The sequence below is a fragment of the Salmo salar genome, chromosome ssa22 (assembly GCF_905237065.1).
Source record: "Salmo salar chromosome ssa22, Ssal_v3.1, whole genome shotgun sequence".
Taxonomy (NCBI): domain Eukaryota; kingdom Metazoa; phylum Chordata; class Actinopteri; order Salmoniformes; family Salmonidae; genus Salmo; species Salmo salar.
The window spans coordinates 52,723,878-52,748,030 of NC_059463.1; the positions used below are offsets into that span (position 1 = coordinate 52,723,878).

Consider the following 24,153-nt stretch of genomic DNA (forward strand, 5'->3'; position numbering starts at 1 on the left):
AGGGCACTGATGACACCCACCCACTCCATAGGGCTCTGATGACACCTACCCACTCCACAGGGCTCTGATGACACCCACCCACTCCACAGGGCTCTGATGACACCTACCCACTCCACAGGGCTCTGATGACACCCACCCACTCCACAGGGCTCTGATGCCACACACCCACTCCACAGGGCACTGATGACACCCACCCACTCCACAGGGCACTGATGACACCCACCCACTCCACAGGGCACTGATGACACCCACCCACTCCACAGGGCTCTGATGACACACACCCACTCCACAGTACTCTGATGACACACACCCACTCCACAGGGCACTGATGACACCCACTCCACAGGGCTCTGATGACACCCACTCCACAGGGCTCTGATGACACCCACTCCACAGGGCTCTGATGACACCCACTCCACAGGGCTCTGATGACACCCACCCACTCCACAGGGCTCTGATGACACCCACCCACTCCACAGGGCTCTGATGACACCCACCCACTCCACAGGGCTCTGATGACACCCACCCACTCCACAGGGCACTGATGACACCCACCCACTCCACAGGGCACTGATGACACCCACTCCACAGGGCTCTGATGACACCCACCCACTCCACAGCACTCTGATGACACCCACCCACTCCACAGGGCACTGATGACACCCACCCACTCCACAGGGCACTGATGACACCCACTCCACAGGGCTCTGATGACACCCACCCACTCCACAGCACTCTGATGACACCCACCCACTCCACAGGGCTCTGATGACACCCACTCCACAGGGCTCTGATGACACACACCCACTCCACAGGGCTCTGATGACACACACCCACTCCACAGGGCTCTGATGACACACACCCACTCCACAGCACTCTGATGACATCCACCCACTCCACAGGGCTCTGATGACACCCACCCACTCCACAGGGCTGTGATGACACCCACCCACTCCACAGCACTCTGATGACACCCACCCACTCCACAGGGCTGTGATGACACCCACCCACTCCACAGCACTCTGATGACACCCACCCACTCCACAGGGCTCTGATGACACCCACCCACTCCACAGCACTCTGATGACACCCACCCACTCCACAGGGCTCTGATGACACCCACCCACTCCACAGCACTCTGATGCAACACAGGAGCAGCTTCAGTAGCAGGTTATTCCTGCCCAGATGTTCCACAGAGGTTTAGACAGTTATTTTTACCCACAGGCATTTAATGAGTGTAATTGATGAACTGTTTTGAGGTCGTCCTATTGGAAAATGGTGCTGCCTGTTTTTCCCCCAGAGTACGATAGAAAACAGCACTTGAATCAGACTGTTATACTATGGTGCATGTGGCTTTATGTGTTTTAATGTGTGTTGTTTTTTATATTGTGTTTGTCATTGTTAAGTGTCCTGTCATTGCAAGTCATTGATGCATGCTGTAATAAAACAGTTTCCCAAGTTGGGATTAATAAAGTAATACTCTACTCTCTCTCTACTTTAGAACAAAATAGAATAGAACAGAAAATAACAGAATAGAACAGAATAGAACATAGAATACAATGATTGCTAACTTGTTTACAGAACTTACGTATGAGTTATAGCCACAGTATTAGCATTTTTAGCATCAGCATGTGTTCTAATTTGAGAGGCAATCAGAGCAGGAGAACGCTTATTTTAATAGTTGTCTCTGACTGTGGAATGCCCCCTGGTCTACTTACGTCACTCCCCTGAGAGTGAGAGTGGAACAGACCGAGCAGACATGCCAGACTTAGGTTCAAATACTATTGGAAATCATTTGAAAAATTGTATCTGTGCTTGATTGAGCTTGTCTGACAGAATGGAACCACTAGAAAAGTCCCAAATTGCAAGCGTTGCCCACTTGGCACTCCAGGCAGGCTAAAGCAAACACAAAATATTTAACAGATTTCTAATAGTATTTGAACCCAGGTCTGCAGCGCAAACAGTCCGGTCCAGGATAACCCCTAAGACGTCAGAACCACCAGGCACCAAGCAGAGGCAGGCTGACCTCCCTGAGAGAGACACATATCATGTCTGTCTGCTCTGAAACCTCTTTGCTAAAATAACCACCTTATCGGAAACATTCTGCCCTTCAAAATCCCCTGCCTCCACCGCTGTGTGCTCCAGAAAGAGGACATGGGTAGTTATTAACTAATGATTTATTGTCTCAGTTTTAACTTAATGAATGCCCTTTTCAAGTAGGTAAATGACAGTATCAGTAAGAGATGTATTTTTAGAGACATGATACAGGTACCCATCAGGGTGTTTAAGCTGGCGTCTGCAGTCTGACTTGTGACATTGCCCCTGGTCTGGTGGGAGCCATCGCTAGTATGCGAATAGGTAAACACAATGGCCTCTGGTGGAATGTCACTGTTCATATTGGTAATGGTCCAAGACAATTGATCCTATCCGGCTCGTAGGACCACTATATGGGTTTATGACAAGATGGGAGGATAATACAACCTTTTCCCCTTGAAAGTTGGACTCTGCACAATACAGCTTTTTGACAAAATGACATGTCTTATGATGCCTATTCCCCCCCTCAGGAGGGTGAAAAGATTTGGCATGGGCCCTCAGATCCTCAAAAAGTTCTACAGCTGCACCATTGAGAGCATCTTGACTGGCTGCATCACCGCTTGGTATGGTAACTGTTTGGCATCCGACCGCAAGGAGCTACAGATGGTAGTGCGTACGGCCCAGTACATCACTGGGGCCAAGCTTCCTGTAATTCAGGACCTCTCTATAACCGGAGGTGTCAGAGTAAGGCCCTAAAAATTGTGAAAGACTCTAGCCACCCAAGTCATAGAATTCTGGAACCAAAAGGACGCTGAGCAGCTTCTACCTCCAAGCCATAAGACTGCTAAATAGTTAGTTAGATAAATTTAGCAAAAATTGAATCGCAACATGCAACAATTTCAAAGATTTTACTGAGTTACAATTCATATAAGGAAATCAGTCAATGGAAATAAGTTCATTAGGCCCTAATCTATGGATTTCACATGACTGGGAATACAGATACGCATCTGTTGGTCAAAAATACCTTTAATAAAAAGTCAGGGGCGTGGATCAGAAAACCAGTCAGTATCTGGTGTGACCACCATTTGCCTCATGCAGTGTGACACATCTCCTTTGAATAGAGTTGATCTGACTGTTTGTTGATTGTGGCCTGTGGAATGTTGTCCCACTCCTCTTCAATGGCTGTGCGAAGAATATTGGCGGGAACTGGAATATGCTGTCGTACACATCAATCCAGAGCATCCCAAACATGCTCAATGGGTGACATGTCTAGTGAGTATGCAGGCTATGGAAGAACTGGAACCTTTTCAGCTTCCAGGAATTGTGTACAGATCCTTGCGACATCCGTGAATTATCATGCTGAAACATGAGGTGATGGCGGCAGATGAATGGCACGACAATGATCTCGTCACGGTATCTCTGTGCATTCTTGCCATCGATAAAATGCAATTGTGTTTATTGTCCGTAGCTTATGTCTGCCCATACCATACCACCACCATGGAACACTTTGTTCACAACGTTGACATCAGCAAACCGTTCGCTCACACGACGCCATACACGTATTCTGCCATCTGCCCGGTACAGTTGAAACCGGGATTCATCCATGAAGAGCACACTTCTCCAGCGTGCCAGTGGCCATCGAAGGTGAGCATTTGCCCACTGAAGTCTGTTACGACGCAGAACTGCAGTCAGGTCAAGACTCTGGTGAGGATGACAAGCATGCAGATGAGAACCCACAGTTTCATCAGCTTTCCGGGTGGCTGGTCTCAGACGATCCTGCAGGTGAAGAAGCCGGATGTGGAGGTCCTGGGATGGCGTGGTTACACATGGTCGTACAGCCAAAATCTCTAAAACGACGTTGGAGACAGCTTATGGTAGAGAAAAGAACATTCAGTTCTCTGGTGGACAGTCCTGCAGTCAGCATGCCAATTGCTAATATAGCAGACAGTAGGGAGATAAGTCCAACTCTTACTATAGAGAACAGTAGGGAGATAAGTCCAACTCTTACTATGGAGAACAGTAGGGAGGTAAGTCCAACACTTACTATAGCAGACAGTAGGGAGATAAGTCCAACTCTTACTATAGCAGACAGTAGGGAGATAAGTCCAACTCTTACTATAGAGAACAGTAGGGAGGTAAGTCCAACACTTACTATAGCAGACAGTAGGGAGATAAGTCCAACTCTTACTATAGCAGACAGTAGGGAGATAAGTCCAACTCTTACTATAGAGAACAGTAGGGAGATAAGTCCAACTCTTACTGTAGCAGACAGTAGGAAGGTAAGTCCAACTCTTACTGTAGCAGACAGTAGGGAGGTAAGTCCAACTCTTACTATAGAGAACAGTAGGGAGGTAAGTCCAACTCTTACTATAGCAAACAGTAGGGAGATAAGTCCAACTCTTACTATAGCAGACAGTAGGGAGATAAGTCCAACTCTTACTATAGAGAACAGTAGGGAGATAAGTCCAACTCTTACTGTAGCAGACAGTAGGGAGGTAAGTCCAACTCTTACTGTAGCAGACAGTAGGGAGGTAAGTCCAACTCAAACTATAGTAGACAGTAGGGAGGTAAGTCCAACTCTAACTATAGTAGACAGTAGGGAGGTAAGTCCAACTCTTACAGTAGCAGACAGTAGGGAGATAAGTCCAACTCTAACTATAGTAGACAGTAGGGAGGTAAGTCCAACTCTTACTGTAGCAGACAGTAGGGAGGTAAGTCCAACTCTTACTGTAGCAGACAGTAGGGAGGTAAGTCCAACTCTTACTGTAGCAGACAGTAGGGAGGTAAGTCCAACTCTAACTATAGTAGACAGTAGGGAGGTAAGTCCAACTCTTACTGTAGCAGACAGTAGGGAGATAAGTCCAACTCTAACTATAGTAGACAGTAGGGAGGTAAGTCCAACTCTTACTGTAGCAGACAGTAGGGAGATAAGTCCAACTCTAACTATAGTAGACAGTAGGGAGGTAAGTCCAACGCTTACTGTAGCAGACAGTAGGGAGGTAAGTCCAACTCTTACTGTAGCAGACAGTAGGGAGGTAAGTCCAACACTTACTATAGCAGACAGTAGGGAGATAAGTCCAACTCTTACTATAGCAGACAGTAGGGAGGTAAGTCCAACTCTTACAGTAGCAGACAGTAGGGAGGTAAGTCCAACTCTTACTGTAGCAGACAGTAGGGAGGTAAGTCCAACTCTAACTATAGCAGACAGTAGGGAGGTAAGTCCAACTCTTACTGTAGCAGACAGTAGGGAGGTAAGTCCAACTCTTACTGTAGCAGACAGTAGGGAGGTAAGTCCAACTCTTACTGTAGCAGACATTAGGGAGGTAAGTCCAACTCTTACTGTAGCAGACAGTAGGGAGGTAAGTCCAACTCTTACTGTAGCAGACAGTAGGGAGGTAAGTCCAACTCTTACTGTAGAAGACAGTAGGGAGATAAGTCCAACTCTAACTATAGCAGACAGTAGGGAGGTAAGTCCAACTCTTACTGTAGCAGACAGTAGGGAGGTAAGTCCAACTCTTACTGTAGCAGACAGTAGGGAGGTAAGTCCAACTCTTACTGTAGCAGACAGTAGGGAGATAAGTCCAACTCTAACTATAGCAGACAGTAGGGAGGTAAGTCCAACTCTTACTGTAGCAGACAGTAGGGAGGTAAGTCCAACTCTTACTGTAGCAGACAGTAGGGAGGTAAGTCCAACTCTTACTGTAGCAGACAGTAGGGAGATAAGTCCAACTCTAACTGTAGCAGACAGTAGGGAGGTAAGTCCAACTCTTACTGTAGCAGACAGTAGGGAGGTAAGTCCAACTCTTACTGTAGCAGACAGTAGGGAGATAAGTCCAACTCTAACTATAGCAGACAGTAGGGAGATAAGTCCAACTCTAACTGTAGCAGACAGTAGGGAGATAAGTCCAACTCTAACTATAGCATACAGTAGGGAGGTAAGGGCTTGGATTTGATTTGTTAACTTTATTTTCCACTGGGGAAATTCTTCTTGCAGGGCCATATGTTTACCATATGTGATACATGTTCTTCACTCCAAAAAAACAACATTTGTCAAATGTTTTCTTTTGGATATCAAAATCTGGTCCAATATTGTATTGCCCATGTGTCTGGACTCCATCATGCTAACTGGTTCAATCTGGTTGACATTCCATGTGCATGGACTCTACCGTGCTAGCTGATTCAATCTGGTTGACATTCCACACCAGTTTAACAGAATTTTGGAGCACAGTGACATCAGATCAGTAGCACAGTGACATCTGGGAATACTATTAATTCCCCACTGACTTTAGCTGATGTACATCACATGGATTCTGTCTGTTACCAGGGACTCTCAGAGACTCTGCCTGTTACCAGGGACTCTGCCTGTTACCAGGGACTCTGCCTGTTACCAGGGACTCTGTCTGTTACCAGGGACTCTGCTTGTGTCCCAAAAGACAACCTATCCCCAATAGTGTGCACTACCTTTGAGGTAGCACACCCCATAGGGCTCTGGTCAAATGTAGCATACTATATAGGGAATAGCAGATTGTGTTTACAGACAGCTAAATGTTGATGTGCTTTCATAAAGTTAGTCTTGGCCAACAGCCTGTTGATCTAAGTGACTTGGCACAGAGCCAGAATAAAAACTCCAAGAGTATCAAACAAATATACATCAAAGCCAAAGAAAGGGTTAGGGTTAGGGTTAGGCATTTGTTTTCCAGTTGTTTTATCATGGCTAGTATTCAAAGGAGTTAAAAGGACACCTGAGATCTTGGAAATGCGCTGTTTCCTGCTGCACCACAAAGTGTTGTGTTTAAATTGTTTACTTGCTTTAGGTGATACTGAATGCATCTAAAAAAAACGCTTTGTTCTTCATGGAAGCTGCAAGGTCCTCCTTCTGATACCCGTGGTTGATGCTATCCACCAATGTCTTCTGGGAGATCTTTGTCAATATAACAAAGACCTCCTATTTGGTTTCTCGATACCTGTGTGGTTGTGTCTTCAATATGCAGGTCACCACAACAACATCTAGTGTCTGGCTACAGCAGTCAACCAGCTGATTAATTGATTAAATTAATTTGTTGATTGATTGCAGGGCACCCCTGATTGTAAGTCGCTATGGACAAGAGTGTCTGCTAAATGACCAAAATGCAAATGTTAAAAATAAACATTTGCAAAGCACATTACTGGGTATTATTCTAATGAGCTCTGCCCTCAAACTATTTGTATTTTGATCAAATTTGGTCTTGTTTGGGGGCGGAGCTCATTAGAATAATAACCAGCAGTGTGCTTTGCAAATGTTCATTTTTAACATTTATATTTTGATCATTTAGCAGACGCTCTTGTCCAGAGCGACTTACAGTCAGTGGAATCATCTAAGGTTCATTAAAAAAAAAAAACATCACAGTCATAGAAAGTAAAAGGTATCTGTAACCGTTACTAGGAATGTTGTTGTAGTTGAGGATACATTGGTCTTCAAAACCTCATCTTTTTGTAACAAGATACCTTTTGGTTGAATCTTGGCCCATCTCTACCTGCTCTTTGGGGTCCAGGCCATGTAGCTGTCTCTGTACCTGTAAAAGCACTTTGTGACAACTACTGAAGGAAAATATAAATGACATTAATTGATTGATTTGATAGGTAATTGATTTGGTACCATGCATAGCTAACAGAAGATACTGTATCTAACTTTGTAACCTTTCAGAAATGATCTGTGCTTTAACTTTGTAACCTTTCAAAAATTATCTATGCTTTATTTAACCTTTAAAGGGTATATGAAACAAAATTAAGACGTTTCTGGAGAGGATTTGACAAAATGTAGACTAATAATTCGTAGTTCCATTTTCTATGAATAAAGATGACTAACATTCATTAAATGACGTGTTTACAGTAAAGGAGAACAACAACATGTAAATGAACGGTAATTTGAGTGTATTTCCAGCCCACTGGAACCTTACCATCCTATATCCACAGTCCCCTGTGTTCACCCTGGGGTCTGTTGTTAGGCTGGGGAAAGGTGGATAATCACATTCTGGTGTGTGTGTTTGTACTGTGCTTCCCAATGGTCTAGATTAGAGGTTCTAGGTAGGGCCTCTATGTACAGTACTCAATGGAAGGACACAGTCTACTGGCTGGAGAGTTGGTGGGCCAAATGTAGCCTCAAACCAAGACACCCCACATCCCAGTGGACAGAAACACCCCACAGGTTTCAAAACATCACAATTTATAACAATTTTACTCTCCATACTACTAGCATGCTCCCTTTGTCACAATTCATACACAGTGAACGGTTAAGAAACACATTTTAATGAAATTGTGTAGACATGACTAACCTTGATCAGATAAGGATTGGATCATATTGAAACTCACATGTTAGCGCAACAAGGCTCCTTTGTCTGTTTGTGTATGGGTGGGGTGGGGTGGAAGGGGAGGGTGGAAGGGGAGGGTGGGGTGGGGTGGAAGGGGAGGATGGGGTGGGGTGGAAGGGGAGGGTGGGGTGGGGTGGAAGGGGAGGGTGGGGTGGAAGGGGGAGGGGAGGGTGGGGTGGAAGTGGGGGGTGAAAGGGGAGGGACTTTGGGCTCTCCTTCTCCGTGGCCGACATGAGTAAGACATTTAAACGTGTTAACCCTCGCAAGGCTGCCGGCCCAGACGGCATCCCTAGCCACATCCTCAGAGCATGCGCAAACCAGTTGGCTGGTGTGTTTTTGGACATATTCAATCTCTCCCTATTCCAGTCTGCTGTCTCCACATGCTTTAAGATGGCCACGATTGTTCCTGTACCCAAGAAGGCTAAGGTAACTGAACTAAAAGACTATCGCCCCGTAGCACTCATTTCTGTCATCATGAAATTCTTTGAGAGCCTAGTCAAGGATCATATCACCTCCACCTTACCTGTCACCCTAGACCCACTTCAATTTGCTTACCGCCTCAATAGGTCCACAGACGATGCAATTACCATAACACTGCACACTGCTCTATCCCATCTGGACAAGAGGAATACCTATGTAAGAATGCTGTTCATTGACTAAAGCTCAGCATTCAACACGATAGTACCCTCCAAGCTCATCATTAAGCTCGAGGCCCTGGGACTCAACCCACCCTGTGCAATTGGGTCCTGGACTTCCTGAGGGGCTGCCCCTAGGTGGTGAAGGTAGGTAACAACATCTCCACTTCACTGATCCTCAACACCCACAAGGGTGCATTCTCAGCCCCCTCCTGTACTCCTTGTTCACCCATAACTGTATGGCCATGCACGCCTCCAACTCAATCATCAAGTTCGCAGACGACACAACAGTAGTAGGTTTGATTACCAAAAACGACAAGATGGCCTACAGGGAGGAGGTGAGGGCACTCAGAGTGTGGTGTCAGCAAAACAACCTCTCACTCAATGTCAACAAAATAAAGGAGGTGATCATGGAATTCGGGAAACAACAGGGGGAGCACCCCCTATCCACATCGACGGGACAGCAGTGGAGAAGGTGGAAAGTTTTAAGTTCCTCGGCGTACACATCACGGACAAACTGAAATGGTCCACCCACACAGACAGCGTGGTGAAGAAGGCGCAACAGCACCTCTTCAACCTCAGGAGGCTGAAGAAATTTGTCTTGTCACCAAAAACACTCAGAAACTTTTACAGATGCACAATTGAGAGCATCCTGTTGGGCTGTATCACCACCTGGTACGGAAACTGCTCCGCCCACAACCGTAAGGCTCTCCAGAGGGTGGTGTCACAGGAAGGCCAAAAAGATCATCAAGGACAACAACCACCCGAGCCACTGCCTGTTCACCCCGCTATCATCCAGATGGCGAGGTCAGTGCATGTGCATCAAAGCGGGGACCGAGAGACTGAACAACAGCTTCAATCTCAAGGCCATCAGACTGTTAAACAGCCGTCACTAACACAGAGGGGTGTACTAGGTATTTGTTGTGGAATTGTTAGATTACATGTTAGATATTATGGACTGTCAGAACTAGAAGCACGAGACAGCTGCTAATGCAATAACATCTGCTAACCATGTGTATGTGACCAATAATATATACATCTGCCCTGTGGCTCAGTTGGTAGAGCATGGTGTTTACAACGCCAGCATGGTGTGTGCAACGCCAGGGTTGTGGGTTCGATTCCCACGGGGGGCCAGTACAAAAAAATAAAAAATGTATGATATGTATACATTCACTACTCTAATTCGCTCTGGATAAGAGTGTCTGCTAAATGACTAAAATGTAAAAAAAATGATTTGATGTGGGGCCTTGTTCCTTGCACCATGTGAGGCCTTGTTCCTAGCTCCTTGTGAGGCCTTGTTCCTAGCTCCTTGTGAGGCCTTGTTGAGGAAACATCCTCCTCCTATTGCACTCCACAGTGACTGCTCTGCTATGTCCCGAGGCACTGATGACTGTCACTGATGGAAAAATGGGCTTTCATAAAGACTCACAGCTTGTAGTGTTGGTGACACAGTTGGTATAGACGCTCACCTGCTGAGAGCTGGGGAGCTGGAGATCTCTATGGCGCAGGACCTCTGACACACATACTCACACACGTCACATATACTCTGTCACACACCTTCCAGATATACATTTACACGCACAATCTCACACACACACTCCAACCTCTGCAGCAACAGCCAGGAACCACGCTATGCAGGCTAGAATATCGAACTCTGACATCCGCCTGGAGACATGGAAGACAAATTTCAAACGGTAAGAACCAAAGCCATAATAGAACTATGCTATTGTTTCATAATGGTAGGCAAGGTTGTAGGTAGTGGTTCCTAATGGATAATGTTAGATAAGATAATGTTAAATTACACATGTATCATCTGTTGGTGATTCATGTTTAAATATAAGATGAGACAATGTATTGTCTGTTTGCAGTTTGCACGTAAAGTTACTTTGAATCTTCAAACTGCTCCTGATAATGCTGAATCCTCACAACATTTTTAAACTGGGACTAAAGGTTCCCGTGTCTCTGGGATTTATAGAGATACTGTAAGAATTCAAGTCTCTGCAATACAAGGAAATACACAGTGAATTACATCTGCTCTGAGATCAGTTCCTGGGTGGTGAGAGACCAGAGGTGGTGGTTGATATAGTTAATAGGGATAGAGAGAGAGAGAGATACTCAGTGGGAGGAGAGGAGTGGACACGACCAGACTAACACGTTTAATCTACACAAGATGAAGAGGTTTAATCTAGACTAGATGAAGTGGACGTCCAGCAGTCATTATTAAATCAGATCAATCATTCTAAATGCAATCAAAAGACACTGAGAATCCTTGGCTAATGAACACTGGAAGACTCCTCCCACTCTGCTGTTTGATTGGTTCTCAGTTTTTAATTCTCCCACTGGGCACAGAGGTCAGTTCAACTTCTAGTTTTGAATTACAATTGGTTGAAATTTCAACTAATAAGAAATCAACAAAAAAAAGTAACTATGTGATAGGATTTAGATTAAACGTTTGGTGTAAAAAATACAAAATTTCCTTACGTTGATTACTATTTTCAAATCCTGTCATTTTTCCACGTTGATTCAGCATCCTCATCACACATATTTTTGTTGTTGTTGTTGAAATGACGTGGAAACAATTATGATTCAACCAGTTTTTGGCCAGTGGGCTAATACTTCTACTAAGTCATTATATCCGGTTAAAGATTCATTATCCTTTTTAGCATTTTTTCCCCTTGCGATGGTGAAGATTTTCCACAACCACCCTGATGCCAAAGCGTAAAGTAATTTTTGGCAACATATCAAACATTTAACAACCAACTTATTAAAATTGCCTTTGAATGTAAAAAAAAAAAAACGGTGTCACGTCCTGACCAGTAAAGGGGTCATTTGTAATTGTAGTATGGTCAGGGCGTGGCAGGGAGTGTTTGTTTTGTGTGTTTTGGGGTTTTTTGGTTCTAGGGTATTTTGGTTCTAGTTTTCTATTTCTATGTTTCTTTTTCCATGTTTGGCCGAGTATGGTTTCCAATCAGAGGCAGGTGTTTTTCGTTGTCTCTGATTGGAAGCCATACTTAGGCAGCCTGTTTTTTCCTTTGGGTTTGTGGGTGGTTGCTCTCTGTATAGTCCGTGTACCGTGCAGAACTGTTGATTGTCGGTTTGTTGTTTTCGTTTAAGTGTTCACTTTATTAATAATAAAAGATGATGAGCACTATACCCGCTGTGTTTTGGTCACCTTTCATCGACGCCTCTGACAAACAGATGGAAATTGAAACCTCTGAATCGACTTAATTGTTAAGAGTCTATTGATGCACACGTGCGTCAATCTCAGTAACATAATACAAAAAATCCCTAGCAAAATCCGTATATATCGGCCTTCCACATCTTCAGTGGAAGGTGGCCGAGCCACAGCGATGTTTGTCAGACCATGAGATGTGCCGATAATCTCTTCTCACGAAAAATTACCATTTGTCGTTTTGCTCGCTACAAGTGTCACGAAACTCATCTGAAGGTAACCCATACAAATGAATGGAAGTATGGAGATAGTTTTGTGCCAACAAAAATAAGGGGTTAAATATGTGTCCTTAAAAGCAAAATCATTTCCTGATCTTTCTTGCATCTCATAGGTAAAGGACAGACACTTCAAAACCTTATTCCTTCTGATACATTTTTTGACTGTCCTTTTTGGCATTTATGATTGTGTTATACAGTGGTGTTTCTATGGGCTATAGTAGTGGAGCACAAATTCTATATTTTTTGTATACCTAAAGGGGTCCTACAATTCAAAACCAAATCGCTAAATGATCCATGGTATGACCATCTTAAAACAATTATATTTGTTCTCTTAGTAGAACCCACCCCCTTTTTTACAATTCTCAGAATGAAATGCAGTCATACGCTCTGAAATGAAGAGGCAAGTCAAAGAGCATGGGAGTGACCCAGCCACCAAGCTAGACAAGCAACCAGGGAAAGTCACTCTGCTGCATTTCCCCAGTGACGTCACCAGACAGCTCTCACAGCCTCACAGTTATAAAGTGAGGCTTAATGAATTGAAGCTATACATGATGTATGTATGCCCCAGCAGTGCTCCAAGTTAAAAATGAATTGAATGTCATCTCTGATCTTGTACTGTAAGTGACTAGAATCTCTTAGATTTTTTGCATGAAAGCTATGAAAGAGAAGGAGATGAAGGTGGGTAGAGAAGATGACACTATACCAGATAATACTGTAGTTTCAGCCTCCACATCTGACATGTTGTTGTTGTTGTTTTGAGAAATGTGCAGGATTCAAACAAACTGCCACACTGTGTTGTAATGTGTTGGAGAAATTATTCCCAGTGATGCCATTTTTTAACATAACCTGAGTCAATAACCACGGGTTAAGGTTGTATGTTTTCATTTGACCTGGCCTGTAAGGTTTTTGTTTTTCTGGGTAGTCGAGTAGTAGTTAGCCTGCGGAGAATTGTTGTGGGTGACTTTCCAGGACAGTTTTTATTGGTTTATTTTGGTTTGGTCATTCTATCACACAGGCTCTAGTGAACAAGACATTGGTCTGTGCTTTGCCAGTGCAGTGGAAAATTCTCATTGGGGTTTAGAGTACACACACACATTGCCTTGAAAGCATAGCAGTCAACACCCCACCAGTGAGGTTGCCTCGGCCACCCCCCCCCTCTCTATTTCTATCCCTCCCTCCAGCCCAGCCCTGCTTCCTTTCACAGCATTGACAGAACTGACACACTTTGGCCTGGACCAATCACAGTTCAGCTAGGTCCCTTCAGATGTGGGTGCAGGCTACGCAGGCTGGGGTGTACCAGAAGTCTTTCTCGGGACAGAGAACTTTGGGTGGTTCAGTTGAACAGTAGGCTATCTGAGAGAACTTTTTGCTTTCTAGTATTTTCTGGAGAGTCTCTGTCTCGGTTCTCTGTGTCACTGCGCCTGAGCTTAGGGCTGAAGAGACAGTACCTTTGGCTGTGCAGGCAGTGTATAACTGTGGGCTATAAGGGGTTGTAAAGGTTTTGCCTTACTGTGGGCTGGATGGCTGAGCTGGTGAGAGTGAGGAAGAAACACCTCCAGACACCTATCTCCAGGTAAGAGAAGGGAGAGAAAAAGTGAGTAGCAATGAATTTCTGAAACTTACTAACTTTTCCTGTCTGTGAAAAGGTAGGCAGTAAGGGATTATACTGTACACACTGAGGTTACTGTACACACTGAGATTACTGTATATACTGAAGTTACTGTACACACTGAGGTTACTGTACACACTGAGGTTACTGTAACATCCTGAGGTTACTGAAACAACCTGAGGTTACTGTACACACTGAGGTTACTGTACACACTGAGGTTACTGTACATACTGAGGTTACTGTACATACTGAGGTTACTGTAACAACCTGAGGTTACTGTACACACTGAGGTTACTGTACACACTGAGGTTACTGTTGATACTGAGGTTACTGTAGATACTGAGGTTACTGTACATACTCAGGTTACTATAACATCCTGAGGTTACTGTACATACTGAGGTTACTGTACATACTGAGGTTACTGTATATACTAAAGTTACTGTAACATGATGAGGTTACTGTGCATACTGGGGTTACTGTAACATCCTGAGGTTACTGTAACATCCTGAGGTTATTGTACACACTGAGGTTACTGTAACATCCTGAGGTTACTGTAAAATCCTGAGGTTACTGTACATACTGAGGTTACTGTACACACTGAGGTTACTGTAACATCCTGAGGTTACTGTACATACTGAGGTTACTGTACATACTGAGGTTACTGTACATCCTGAGGTTACTGTAACAACCTGAGGTTACTGTAACAACCTGAGGTTACTGTACATACCGAGGTTACCGTACATACCGAGGTTACTGTACATACCGAGGTTACTGTACATACTCAGGTTACTGTACATACTCAGGTTACTGTACATACTCAGGTTACTATAACATCCTGAGGTTACTTTACATCCTGAGGTTATTGTACATCCTGAGGTTACTGTACATACTGAGATTACTGTAAAATCCTGAGGTTACTGTACATACAGAGGTTACTGTGACATCCTGAGGTTACTGTGACATACAGAGGTTACTGTGACATCCTAAGGTTACTGTACATACCGAGGTTATTGTAACATCCTGAGGTTATTGTAACATCCTGAGGTTATTGTACATACCGAGGTTATTGTAACATCCTGAGGTTATTGTAACATCCTGAGGTTATTGTAACATCCTGAGGTTATTGTAACATCCTGAGGTTATTGTAACATCGTGAGGTTACTGTATATACTGAGGTTATTGTAACATCCTGAGGTTATTGTATATACTGAGGTTATTGTAACATCCTGAGGTTACTGTACACACTGAGGTTACTGTACACACTGAGGTTACTGTACATCCTGAGGTTACTGTACATACCGAGGTTACTGTACATACTCAGGTTACTATAACATACTGAGGTTACTGTACTTACTGAGGTTATTGTAACATCCTGAGGTTACTGAAACAACCTGAGGTTACTGTACATACTGAGGTTACTGTACATCCTGAGGTTACTGAAACAACCTGAGGTTACTGAAACAACCTGAGGTTACTGTACATACCGAGGTTACTATAACATACTGAGGTTACTGTACATACTGAGGTTACTGTAACATCCTGAGGTTACTGTAACATCCTGAGGTTACTGTATATACTAAAGTTACTGTAACATGATGAGGTTACTGTGCATACTGGGGTTACTGTAACATCCTGAGGTTACTGTACATACTGAGGTTACTGTATATACTAAAGTTACTGTAACATGATGAGGTTACTGTAACATCCTGAGGTTACTGTACATACTGAGGTTACTGTAAAATCCTGAGGTTACTGTGACATACAGCGGTTACTGTGACATCCTGAGGTTACTGTGACATACAGGGGTTACTGTGACATCCTAAGGTTACTGTAACATCCCGAGGTTACTGTACACACTGAGGTTATTGTAACATCCTGAGGTTACTGTAACATCCTGAGGTTACTGTACATACTGAGGTTACTGTACACACTGAGGTTACTGTAACATCCTGAGGTTACTGTACATACTGAGGTTACTGTACATACTGAGGTTACTGTACATATTGAGGTTACTGTACATCCTGAGGTTATTGTACATCCTGAGGTTACTGTACATACTGAGATTACTGTAAAATCCTGAGGTTACTGTACATACAGAGGTTACTGTGACATCCTGAGGTTACTGTGACATACAGCGGTTACTGTGACATCCTAAGGTTACTGTACATACCGAGGTTATTGTAACATTCCGAGGTTATTGTAACATCCTGAGGTTATTGTAACATCCTGAGGTTATTGTAACATCCTGAGGTTACTGTACATACCGAGGTTATTGTAACATCCTGAGGTTATTGTACATCCTGAGGTTATTGTAACATCCTGAGGTTATTGTAACATCGTGAGGTTACTGTATATACTGAGGTTATTGTAACATCCTGAGGTTATTGTACATACTGAGGTTATTGTAACATCCTGAGGTTACTGTACACACTGAGGTTACTGTACACACTGAGGTTACTGTACATCCTGAGGTTACTGTACATACCGAGGTTACTGTACATACTCAGGTTACTATAACATACTGAGGTTACTGTACTTACTGAGGTTATTGTAACATCCTGAGGTTACTGTACGTACTGAGGTTACTGTACATCCTGAGGTTACTGAAACAACCTGAGGTTACTGAAACAACCTGAGGTTACTGTACATACCGAGGTTACTATACATACCGAGGTTACTATAACATACTGAGGTTACTGTACATACTGAGGTTACTGTAACATCCTGAGGTTACTGTAACATCCTGAGGTTACTGTATATACTAAAGTTACTGTAACATGATGAGGTTACTGTGCATACTGGGGTTACTGTAACATCCTGAGGTTACTGTACATACTGAGGTTACTGTATATACTAAAGTTACTGTAACATGATGAGGTTACTGTAACATCCTGAGGTTACTGTAACATCCTGAGGTTACTGTACATACTGAGTTACTGTATATACTAAAGTTACTGTAACATGAGGTTACTGTGCATACTGGGGTTACTGTAGCATCCTGAGGTTACTGTACATACAGAGGTTACTGTACATACTGAGGTTACTGTACATACTGAGGTTACTGTAACGTACTGTACTGAGGTTACTGTAACATACTGTACTGAGATTACTGTACATACTGTACTGAGATTACTGTACATACTGTAACATATGTGCTGCGTCAAGGTCTGAGGACACATCTCTCTCTGTATGGCATGCGGACTGAAACTGCTTTTGTTTCATGAATCTGTCTGCTTGTTGGTTTCTTTGTCGGTCCGTCCCTCTGTCTATTGGCTCCACAATTGGCTGTTCTCCGCTTTGCAATGTGGTTGTGAGACCTTTATTTTAACAGATGATATGCATAACCTTGAAGTGTTTAGTTTGGAGTTCGGAGTGAACGGACGTGCCACGCTTCCCTGTACTACTCCCCACTGCTCCTTATTGCTCCTCACTGCTCCTCATTGCTCCTCACTGCTCCTCATTTCTCCTCACTGCTCCTCATTTCTCCTCACTGCTCCTTACTGCTCCTTATTGCTCCTCACTGCTCCTTATTGCTCCTCACTGCTCCTTATTGCTCCTCACTGCTCCTTATTGCTCCTCACTGCTTCTTATTGCTCCTCACTGCTCCTTATTTCTCCACACTGCTCCTCACTGCTCCTTATTCCAAGATGGTGTAGCAGTAGGACGTCTGTTTGTCTTGTCCCGTCCCATGTATATATATTTTTCTTCGGATTAAATATATATATATATATATATATATATATATTTTTTTTTTTAATCTCAATTTCCATCTACGGACTGAACATACTCTCCTGCAACCCGCCTCACCCAATGTGGTACGGATCTGCAATTTATTACACTTTAGAACCGGAACTCCGCATCAGAAGCTAGCCAACTAACTAGCTACTAGCTAGTAGTCAGTTAGCCACTGCTAGCGGTCATCACCGTTAACTCGGACATCAGCCAGCCTCAGCCCGGTCAATTCCTGCCAGTCTGCACAGCGCGATATCAACCCATAGCATATCAACTGCTTTTTCTCTTCCTCATCTCCGGATTCCTTCCACAAGCTCTGAACCTTTACATCGGCTCATCACAGCTAGCTAGCTGCTATCCGAGTGGTTACTCCTGGCTAACGTCTCTGTCCCGAAGCAAGCACCAGTTAGCCTGGAGCTAACCTGGAGCTAGGCCCATCACCCGGCTAGCTGAAGAGGTCCATCAGCCAATTATTGGGCTACAATACTATTTTGCCAATTGGCCTGGACCCTTTTACTGCCGACACGGAGCCCCACCGATCCATCACGCCTGGTCTGCCGACGTAACCACCCAAGGGGGTTTCAACAGACTTTTCCATTGTGACGTCCCCCGAAGGCCCATCTACTAGCCTGCTAACTGTCTGAATCACCGTGACTCCAGCTCGCCTAGCTATTCACTTGACCCAATGATCACTTGGCTACACATGCCTCTCCCTAATGTCAATATGCCCTGTCTATTGCTGTTTTGATTAGTGATTATTGTCTTATTTCCATGTAGAGCCTCCAGCCCTGCTCAATATGCCTTAGCTAACCCTTCTGTTCCACCCCCCACACATGCTGTGACCTCACCTTGCTTAAATGGTGCCTTTAGAAACAAAACCTCTCATCGTCACTCAATGGCTAGGTTTACCTCCACTGTATTCACATCCTACCATACCCTTGTCTGTACATTATACCTTGAATCTATTCTTCCACACCCAGAAATCTGCTCCTTTTACTCTCTGTTTCCGAACACACTAGATGACCAGTTCTTATAGCCTTTAGCCGTACCCTTATCCTACTCCTCTTCTGTTCCTTTGGGGATGTAGAGGTTAACCCAGGCCCTGCAGCCTCTAGCTCCACTCCCATTCCCCAGGCGCTCTCATTTGTTGATTTCTATAACCGTAAAAGCCTTGGTTTCATGCGTGTTAACATTAGAAGCCTCCTCCCTAAGTTTGTTTAACTCACTGCTTTAGCACACTCCACCAACCCTGATGTCCTTGCCGTGTCTGAAACCTGGCTTAGGAAGGCCACCAAAAATCCTGAAATTTCCATCCCTAACTATAACATTTTCCGACAAGATAGAACTGCCAAAGGGGCGGAGTTGCAATTTACAGCAGAGATAGACTGCAGAGTTCTGTCATACTATCCAGGTCTGTGCCCAAACAATTGGAGCTTCTACTTTTAAAAATCCACCTTTCCAGAAACAAGTCTCTCACCATTGCCGCTTGTTATAGACCCCCTTCAGCCCCCAGCTGTGCCCTGGACACCATATGTAAATTGATTGGCCCCCATCTATCTTCAGAGTTCATACTGTTAGGTGACCTAAACTGGGACATGCTTAACACCTCGGATATCCTACAATCTAAGCTAGATGCCCTCAATCTCACACAAATTATCAAGGAACCTACCAGGTACAACCCTAAATCCGTAACCATGGGCACCGTCTTAGATATCAAACTTGCCCTCCGAATACACCTCTGCTGTCTTCAACCTAGGATCTCAGTGATCATTGCCTCATTGCCTGCGTGCATAATGGGTCCGCGGTCAAACGCTCCCTAAAACACTTCAGCGAGCAGGCCTTTCTAATTGACCTGCCCCGGGTATCCTGGAAGGATATTGACCTCATCCCGTCAGTAGAAGATGCCTGGTTGCTCTTTAAAAGTGCTTTCCTCACCGTCTTAAAAAAGTATGCCCCATCAAAACGTATAGAACAAAGAACAGATATAGCCCTTGGTTCACCACAGACTTGACTGCCCTTGACCAGCACAAAAACATCCTGTGGCGTTCTGCATTAGCATCAAATAGCCCCCGTAATATGCAACTTTTCAGGGAAGTCAGGAACCATTATACTCAGTCAGATAGGAAAGCTAAGGCTAGCTTTTTCAAACAGAAATTTGCATCCTGTAGCAGTAATTCCAAATCGTTTTTGGACACTGTAAAGTCCATGGAGAATAACAGCACCTTCTCCCTGCTGCCCACTGCACTGAGGATAGGAAACATTGTCACCAGCGATAAATCTATGATAATTGATCATTTCAATAAGCATTTTCGTATGGCTGGCCATGGTTTCCACCTGGCTACCCCTACCCCGGCCAACATCTCAGCACCCCCTGCAGCAACTTTTATTTTTTTATTACACCTTTATTTAACCAGGTAGGCCAGTTGAGAACAAGTTCTCATTTACAACTGCGACCTGGCCAAGATAAAGCAAAGCAGTGCGACAAAAACAACACAGAGTTACACATGGGATAAACAAACTGTCAGGAGGTCTATGTGTAGCTGGTGTATAGGAGTCAGGCGCAGGACAGCAGATAAGAGTAAATAAACATATTTTACTCAACATATAATAAATGTAATACAAAAACAGAGCCCACAATAACGGATCTACCTACATATAAATAATCACTCACAAACAAACATGGGGGAACAGTGGGTTAAATAATGAACAGGTAATTGGGGGATTGAAACCAGGTGTGTAAGACAAAGACAAAACAAACAGAAAAAGAAAAGTGGATCGACGATGGCTAGAAGGACGGTGACCTCAGAACGCCGCCCGAACAAGGAGAGGGACCGACTTCGGCGGAAGTCGTGACACAATCGTATTGTCAATAACACAAAAGAAAAACAGAAAAATCTATGTACAGTATGTTTAAATGTAGAAGCGTAGGGAGGTAGGCAATAAATAGTCCCTAGATGCGAAAACAATTACAATTTAGCATTAATACTGGAGTGATAGATGTGCAGATGTGCAAGTAGAGATACTGGGGTGCAAAAGAGCAAGCGTGTAAGTAATAATATGGGGATGAAGCAGTCGGGTGTGCTATGTACAGACTGGCCATGTACAGGTACAGTGATCGGTAAGCTGCTCAAACAGCTGATGCTTGAAGTTAGAGGGAGATATAAGACTCCAGCTTCAGAGATTTTTGCAATTCTTTCCAGTCATTGGCAGCAGAGAACTGGAAGGAAAGGTCGCCAAAGGAAGTGTTGGTTTTGGGGATTACCAGTGCAATATATCTGCTGGAGTGCGGGCTACGTGTGGGTGTTGCTATGGTGAACAGTGAGCTGAGATAAGGCGGGGCTTTACCTAGCAAAGACTTACAGATGACCTGGAGCCAGTGAGTTTGGCGACGGATATGTAGTGAGGGCCAGCCAACGACAGCATACAGGTCGCAGTGTTGGGTAGTATATGGGGCTTTGGTGATAAAATGGATGGCACTGTAATAGACTACATCCAGTTTGCTGAGTAGTGATAGGGCAATTTTGTAAATGACATCGCCAAAGTCAAGGATCGGTAGGATAGTCAGTTTTACAAGGGTATGTTTGGCAGAATGAGTGAAGGAGGCTTTGCTGCGAAATAGGAAGCCGATTCTAGATTTCATTTTGGATTGGAGATGCTTAATGCGAGTCTGGAAGGAGAGTTTACAGTCTAACCAGACATCTAGGTATTTGTAGTTGTCCACATATTCTAGGTCAGAACCGTCCCGAGTAGTGATGCTAGTCGGGTGGTAGGGTGTGGGCAGCAATCGGTTGAAGAGCGTGCACTTAGTTTTACTAGCATTTAAAAGCAGTCGGAGCCCATGGAAGGAGTGTTGTATGGCATTGAAGCTCGTTTGGAGGTTTGTTAGCACATTGTCCAAAGAAGGGCCAGATGTATACAGAATGGTGTCGTCTGCGTAGAGGTGGATCAGAGACTCACCAGCAGCAAGAGCGACATCATTGATATATACAGACAAGAGAGTCGGCCCGAGAATTTAACCCTATGGCACCCATATAGAGACTGCCAGAGGTCCGGACAACAGGCCCTCCGATTTGACACACTGAACTCCATCTGAGAAGTAATTGATGAACCAGGCGAGGCAGTCATTTGAGAGGCCAAGGCTATTGAGTCTGCCGATAAGAATGCTGCGATTGACAGAGTCGAAAGCCTTGGCCAGGTCGATGAAGATGGCTGCACAGTACTGTCTTTTATCGATTGTGGTTATGATATCATTTAGGACCTTGAGTGTGGCTGAGGTGCACCCATGACCAGCTCAGAAACCAGATTGCATAGTGGAGAAGGTACGGTGGGATTCGAAATGGTCAGTGATCTGTTTGTTAACTTGTCTTTCGAAGATTTTAGAAAGGCATGGCAGGATGGATATAGGTCTATAACAGTATAACAGGATGGATATAGGTCTATAAATTGCCCAAGCCTCCCCCGCTTCTCCTTCACCCAAATCCAGACAGCTGATTTTCTGAATGAGCTGCAAAATCTGGATCCCTACAAATCAGCTGAGCTAGACAATCTGGACCCTCTCTAAAATTATCCGCCGAAATTGTTGCAACCCCTATTACTAGCCTACTCAACCTCTCTTTCGTATTGTCTGAGATCCCCAAAGATTGGAAAGCTGCTGCAGTCATCCCCCTCTTCAAAGGGGGGTGACACTCTAGACCCAAACTGTTATGGACCTACAGTGGGGCAAAAAAGTATTTAGTCAGCCACCAATTGTGCAAGTTCTCCCACTTAAAAAGATGAGAGAGGCCTGTAATTTTCATCATATGTACACTTCAACTATGACAGACAAAATGAGAAAAAAATCCCGAAAATCACATTGTAGGATTTTTTATGAATTTATTTGCAAATTATGATGGAAAATAAGTATTTGGTCATTAACAAAAGTTTATCTCAATACTTTGTTATATACCCTTTGTTGGCAATGACACAGGTCAAAGGTTTTCTGTAAGTCTTCACAAGGGTTTCACACACTGTTGCTGGTATTTTGGCACATTCCTCCATGCAGATCTCCTCTAGAGCAGTGATGTTTTGGGGCTGTCGCTGGGCAACACGGACTTTCAACTCCCTGCAAAGATTTTCTATGGGGTTGAGATCTGGAGACTGGCTAGGCCACTCCAGGACCTTGAAATGCTTCTTACGATGCCACTCCTTCGTTGCTCGGGCGGTGTGTTTGGGATCATTGTCATGCTGAAAGACCCAGACACGTTTCATCTTCAATGCCCTTGCTGATGGAAGGAGGTTTTCACTCACAATCTCACGATACATGGCCCCATTCATTCTTTCCTTTACACGGATCAGTCGTCCTGGTCCCTTTGCAGAAAAACAGCCCCAAAGCATGATGTTTCCACCCCCATGCTTCACAGTAGGTATGGTGTTCTTTGGATGCAACTCAGCAATCTTTGTCCTCCAAACACGACGAGTTGAGTTTCTACCAAAAAGTTATATTTTGGTTTCATCTGACCATATGACATTCTCCCAATCCTCTTCTGGATCATCCAAATGCTCTCTAGCAAACTTCAGACGGGCCTGGACATGTACTGGCTTAAGCAGGGGGACACGTCTGGCACTGCAGGATTTGAGTCCCTGGCGGCGTAGTGTGTTACTGATGGTAGGCTTTGTTACTTTGGTCCCAGCTTTCTGCAGGTCATTCATTAGGTCCCCCCGTGTGGTTCTGGGATTTTTGCTCACCGTTCTTGTGATCATTTTGACCCCACGGGGTGAGATCTTGCGTGGAGCCCCAGACCGAGGGAGATTGTCAGTGGTCTTGTATGTCTTCCATTTCCTAATAATTGCACCCACAGTTGATTTCTTCAAACCAAGCTGCTTACCAATTGCAGATTCAGTCTTCCCAGCCTGGTGCAGGTCTACAATTTTGTTTCTGGTGTCCTTTGACAGCTCTTTGGTCTTGGTCATAGTGGAGTTTGGAGTGTGACTGTTTGAGGTTGTGGACAGGTGTCTTTTATACTGATAACAAGTTCAAACAGGTGCCATTAATGCAGGTAACGAGTGGAGGACAGAGGAGCCTCTTAAAGAAGAAGTTACAGGTCTGTGAGAGCCAGAAATCTTGCTTGTTTGTTGGTGACCAAATACTTATTTTCCACCATTATTTGCAAATAAATTCATTAAAAATCCTACAATGTGATCTTCTGGATTTTTTTTTCTCATTTTGTCTGTCATAGTTGACATGTACCTATGATGAAAATTACAGGCCTCTCTCATCTTTTTAAGTGGGGGAACTTGCACAATTGGTGGCTGACTAAATACTTTTTTGCCCCACTGTATATCCATCCTGCCCTGCCTTTTGAAAATC

The 24,153-nt window shown here is 44.2% G+C and overlaps 1 protein-coding gene and 1 non-coding gene across 2 annotated transcripts in view; both read left to right on the plus strand.

Moving 5' to 3' along the window:
• The first annotated feature begins 10,056 nt into the window (after positions 1–10,056).
• Positions 10,057–10,151, plus strand: trnav-uac (transfer RNA valine (anticodon UAC)). The gene is made up of 2 exons: positions 10,057–10,093; positions 10,114–10,151. It is a non-coding gene; the product is annotated as a tRNA-Val (tRNA).
• Positions 10,152–13,748: 3,597 nt separating this feature from the next.
• LOC106583711 (calcium/calmodulin-dependent 3',5'-cyclic nucleotide phosphodiesterase 1B) overlaps positions 13,749–24,153 on the plus strand; it is a 38,603-nt gene continuing 28,198 nt past the window's right edge. The window contains exon 1 of the mRNA XM_045705066.1: positions 13,749–14,039. Coding sequence (XP_045561022.1) covers positions 13,987–14,039 — 53 coding nt within the window. The 5' untranslated portion in view covers positions 13,749–13,986. The remainder of the gene's footprint in view (positions 14,040–24,153) is intronic.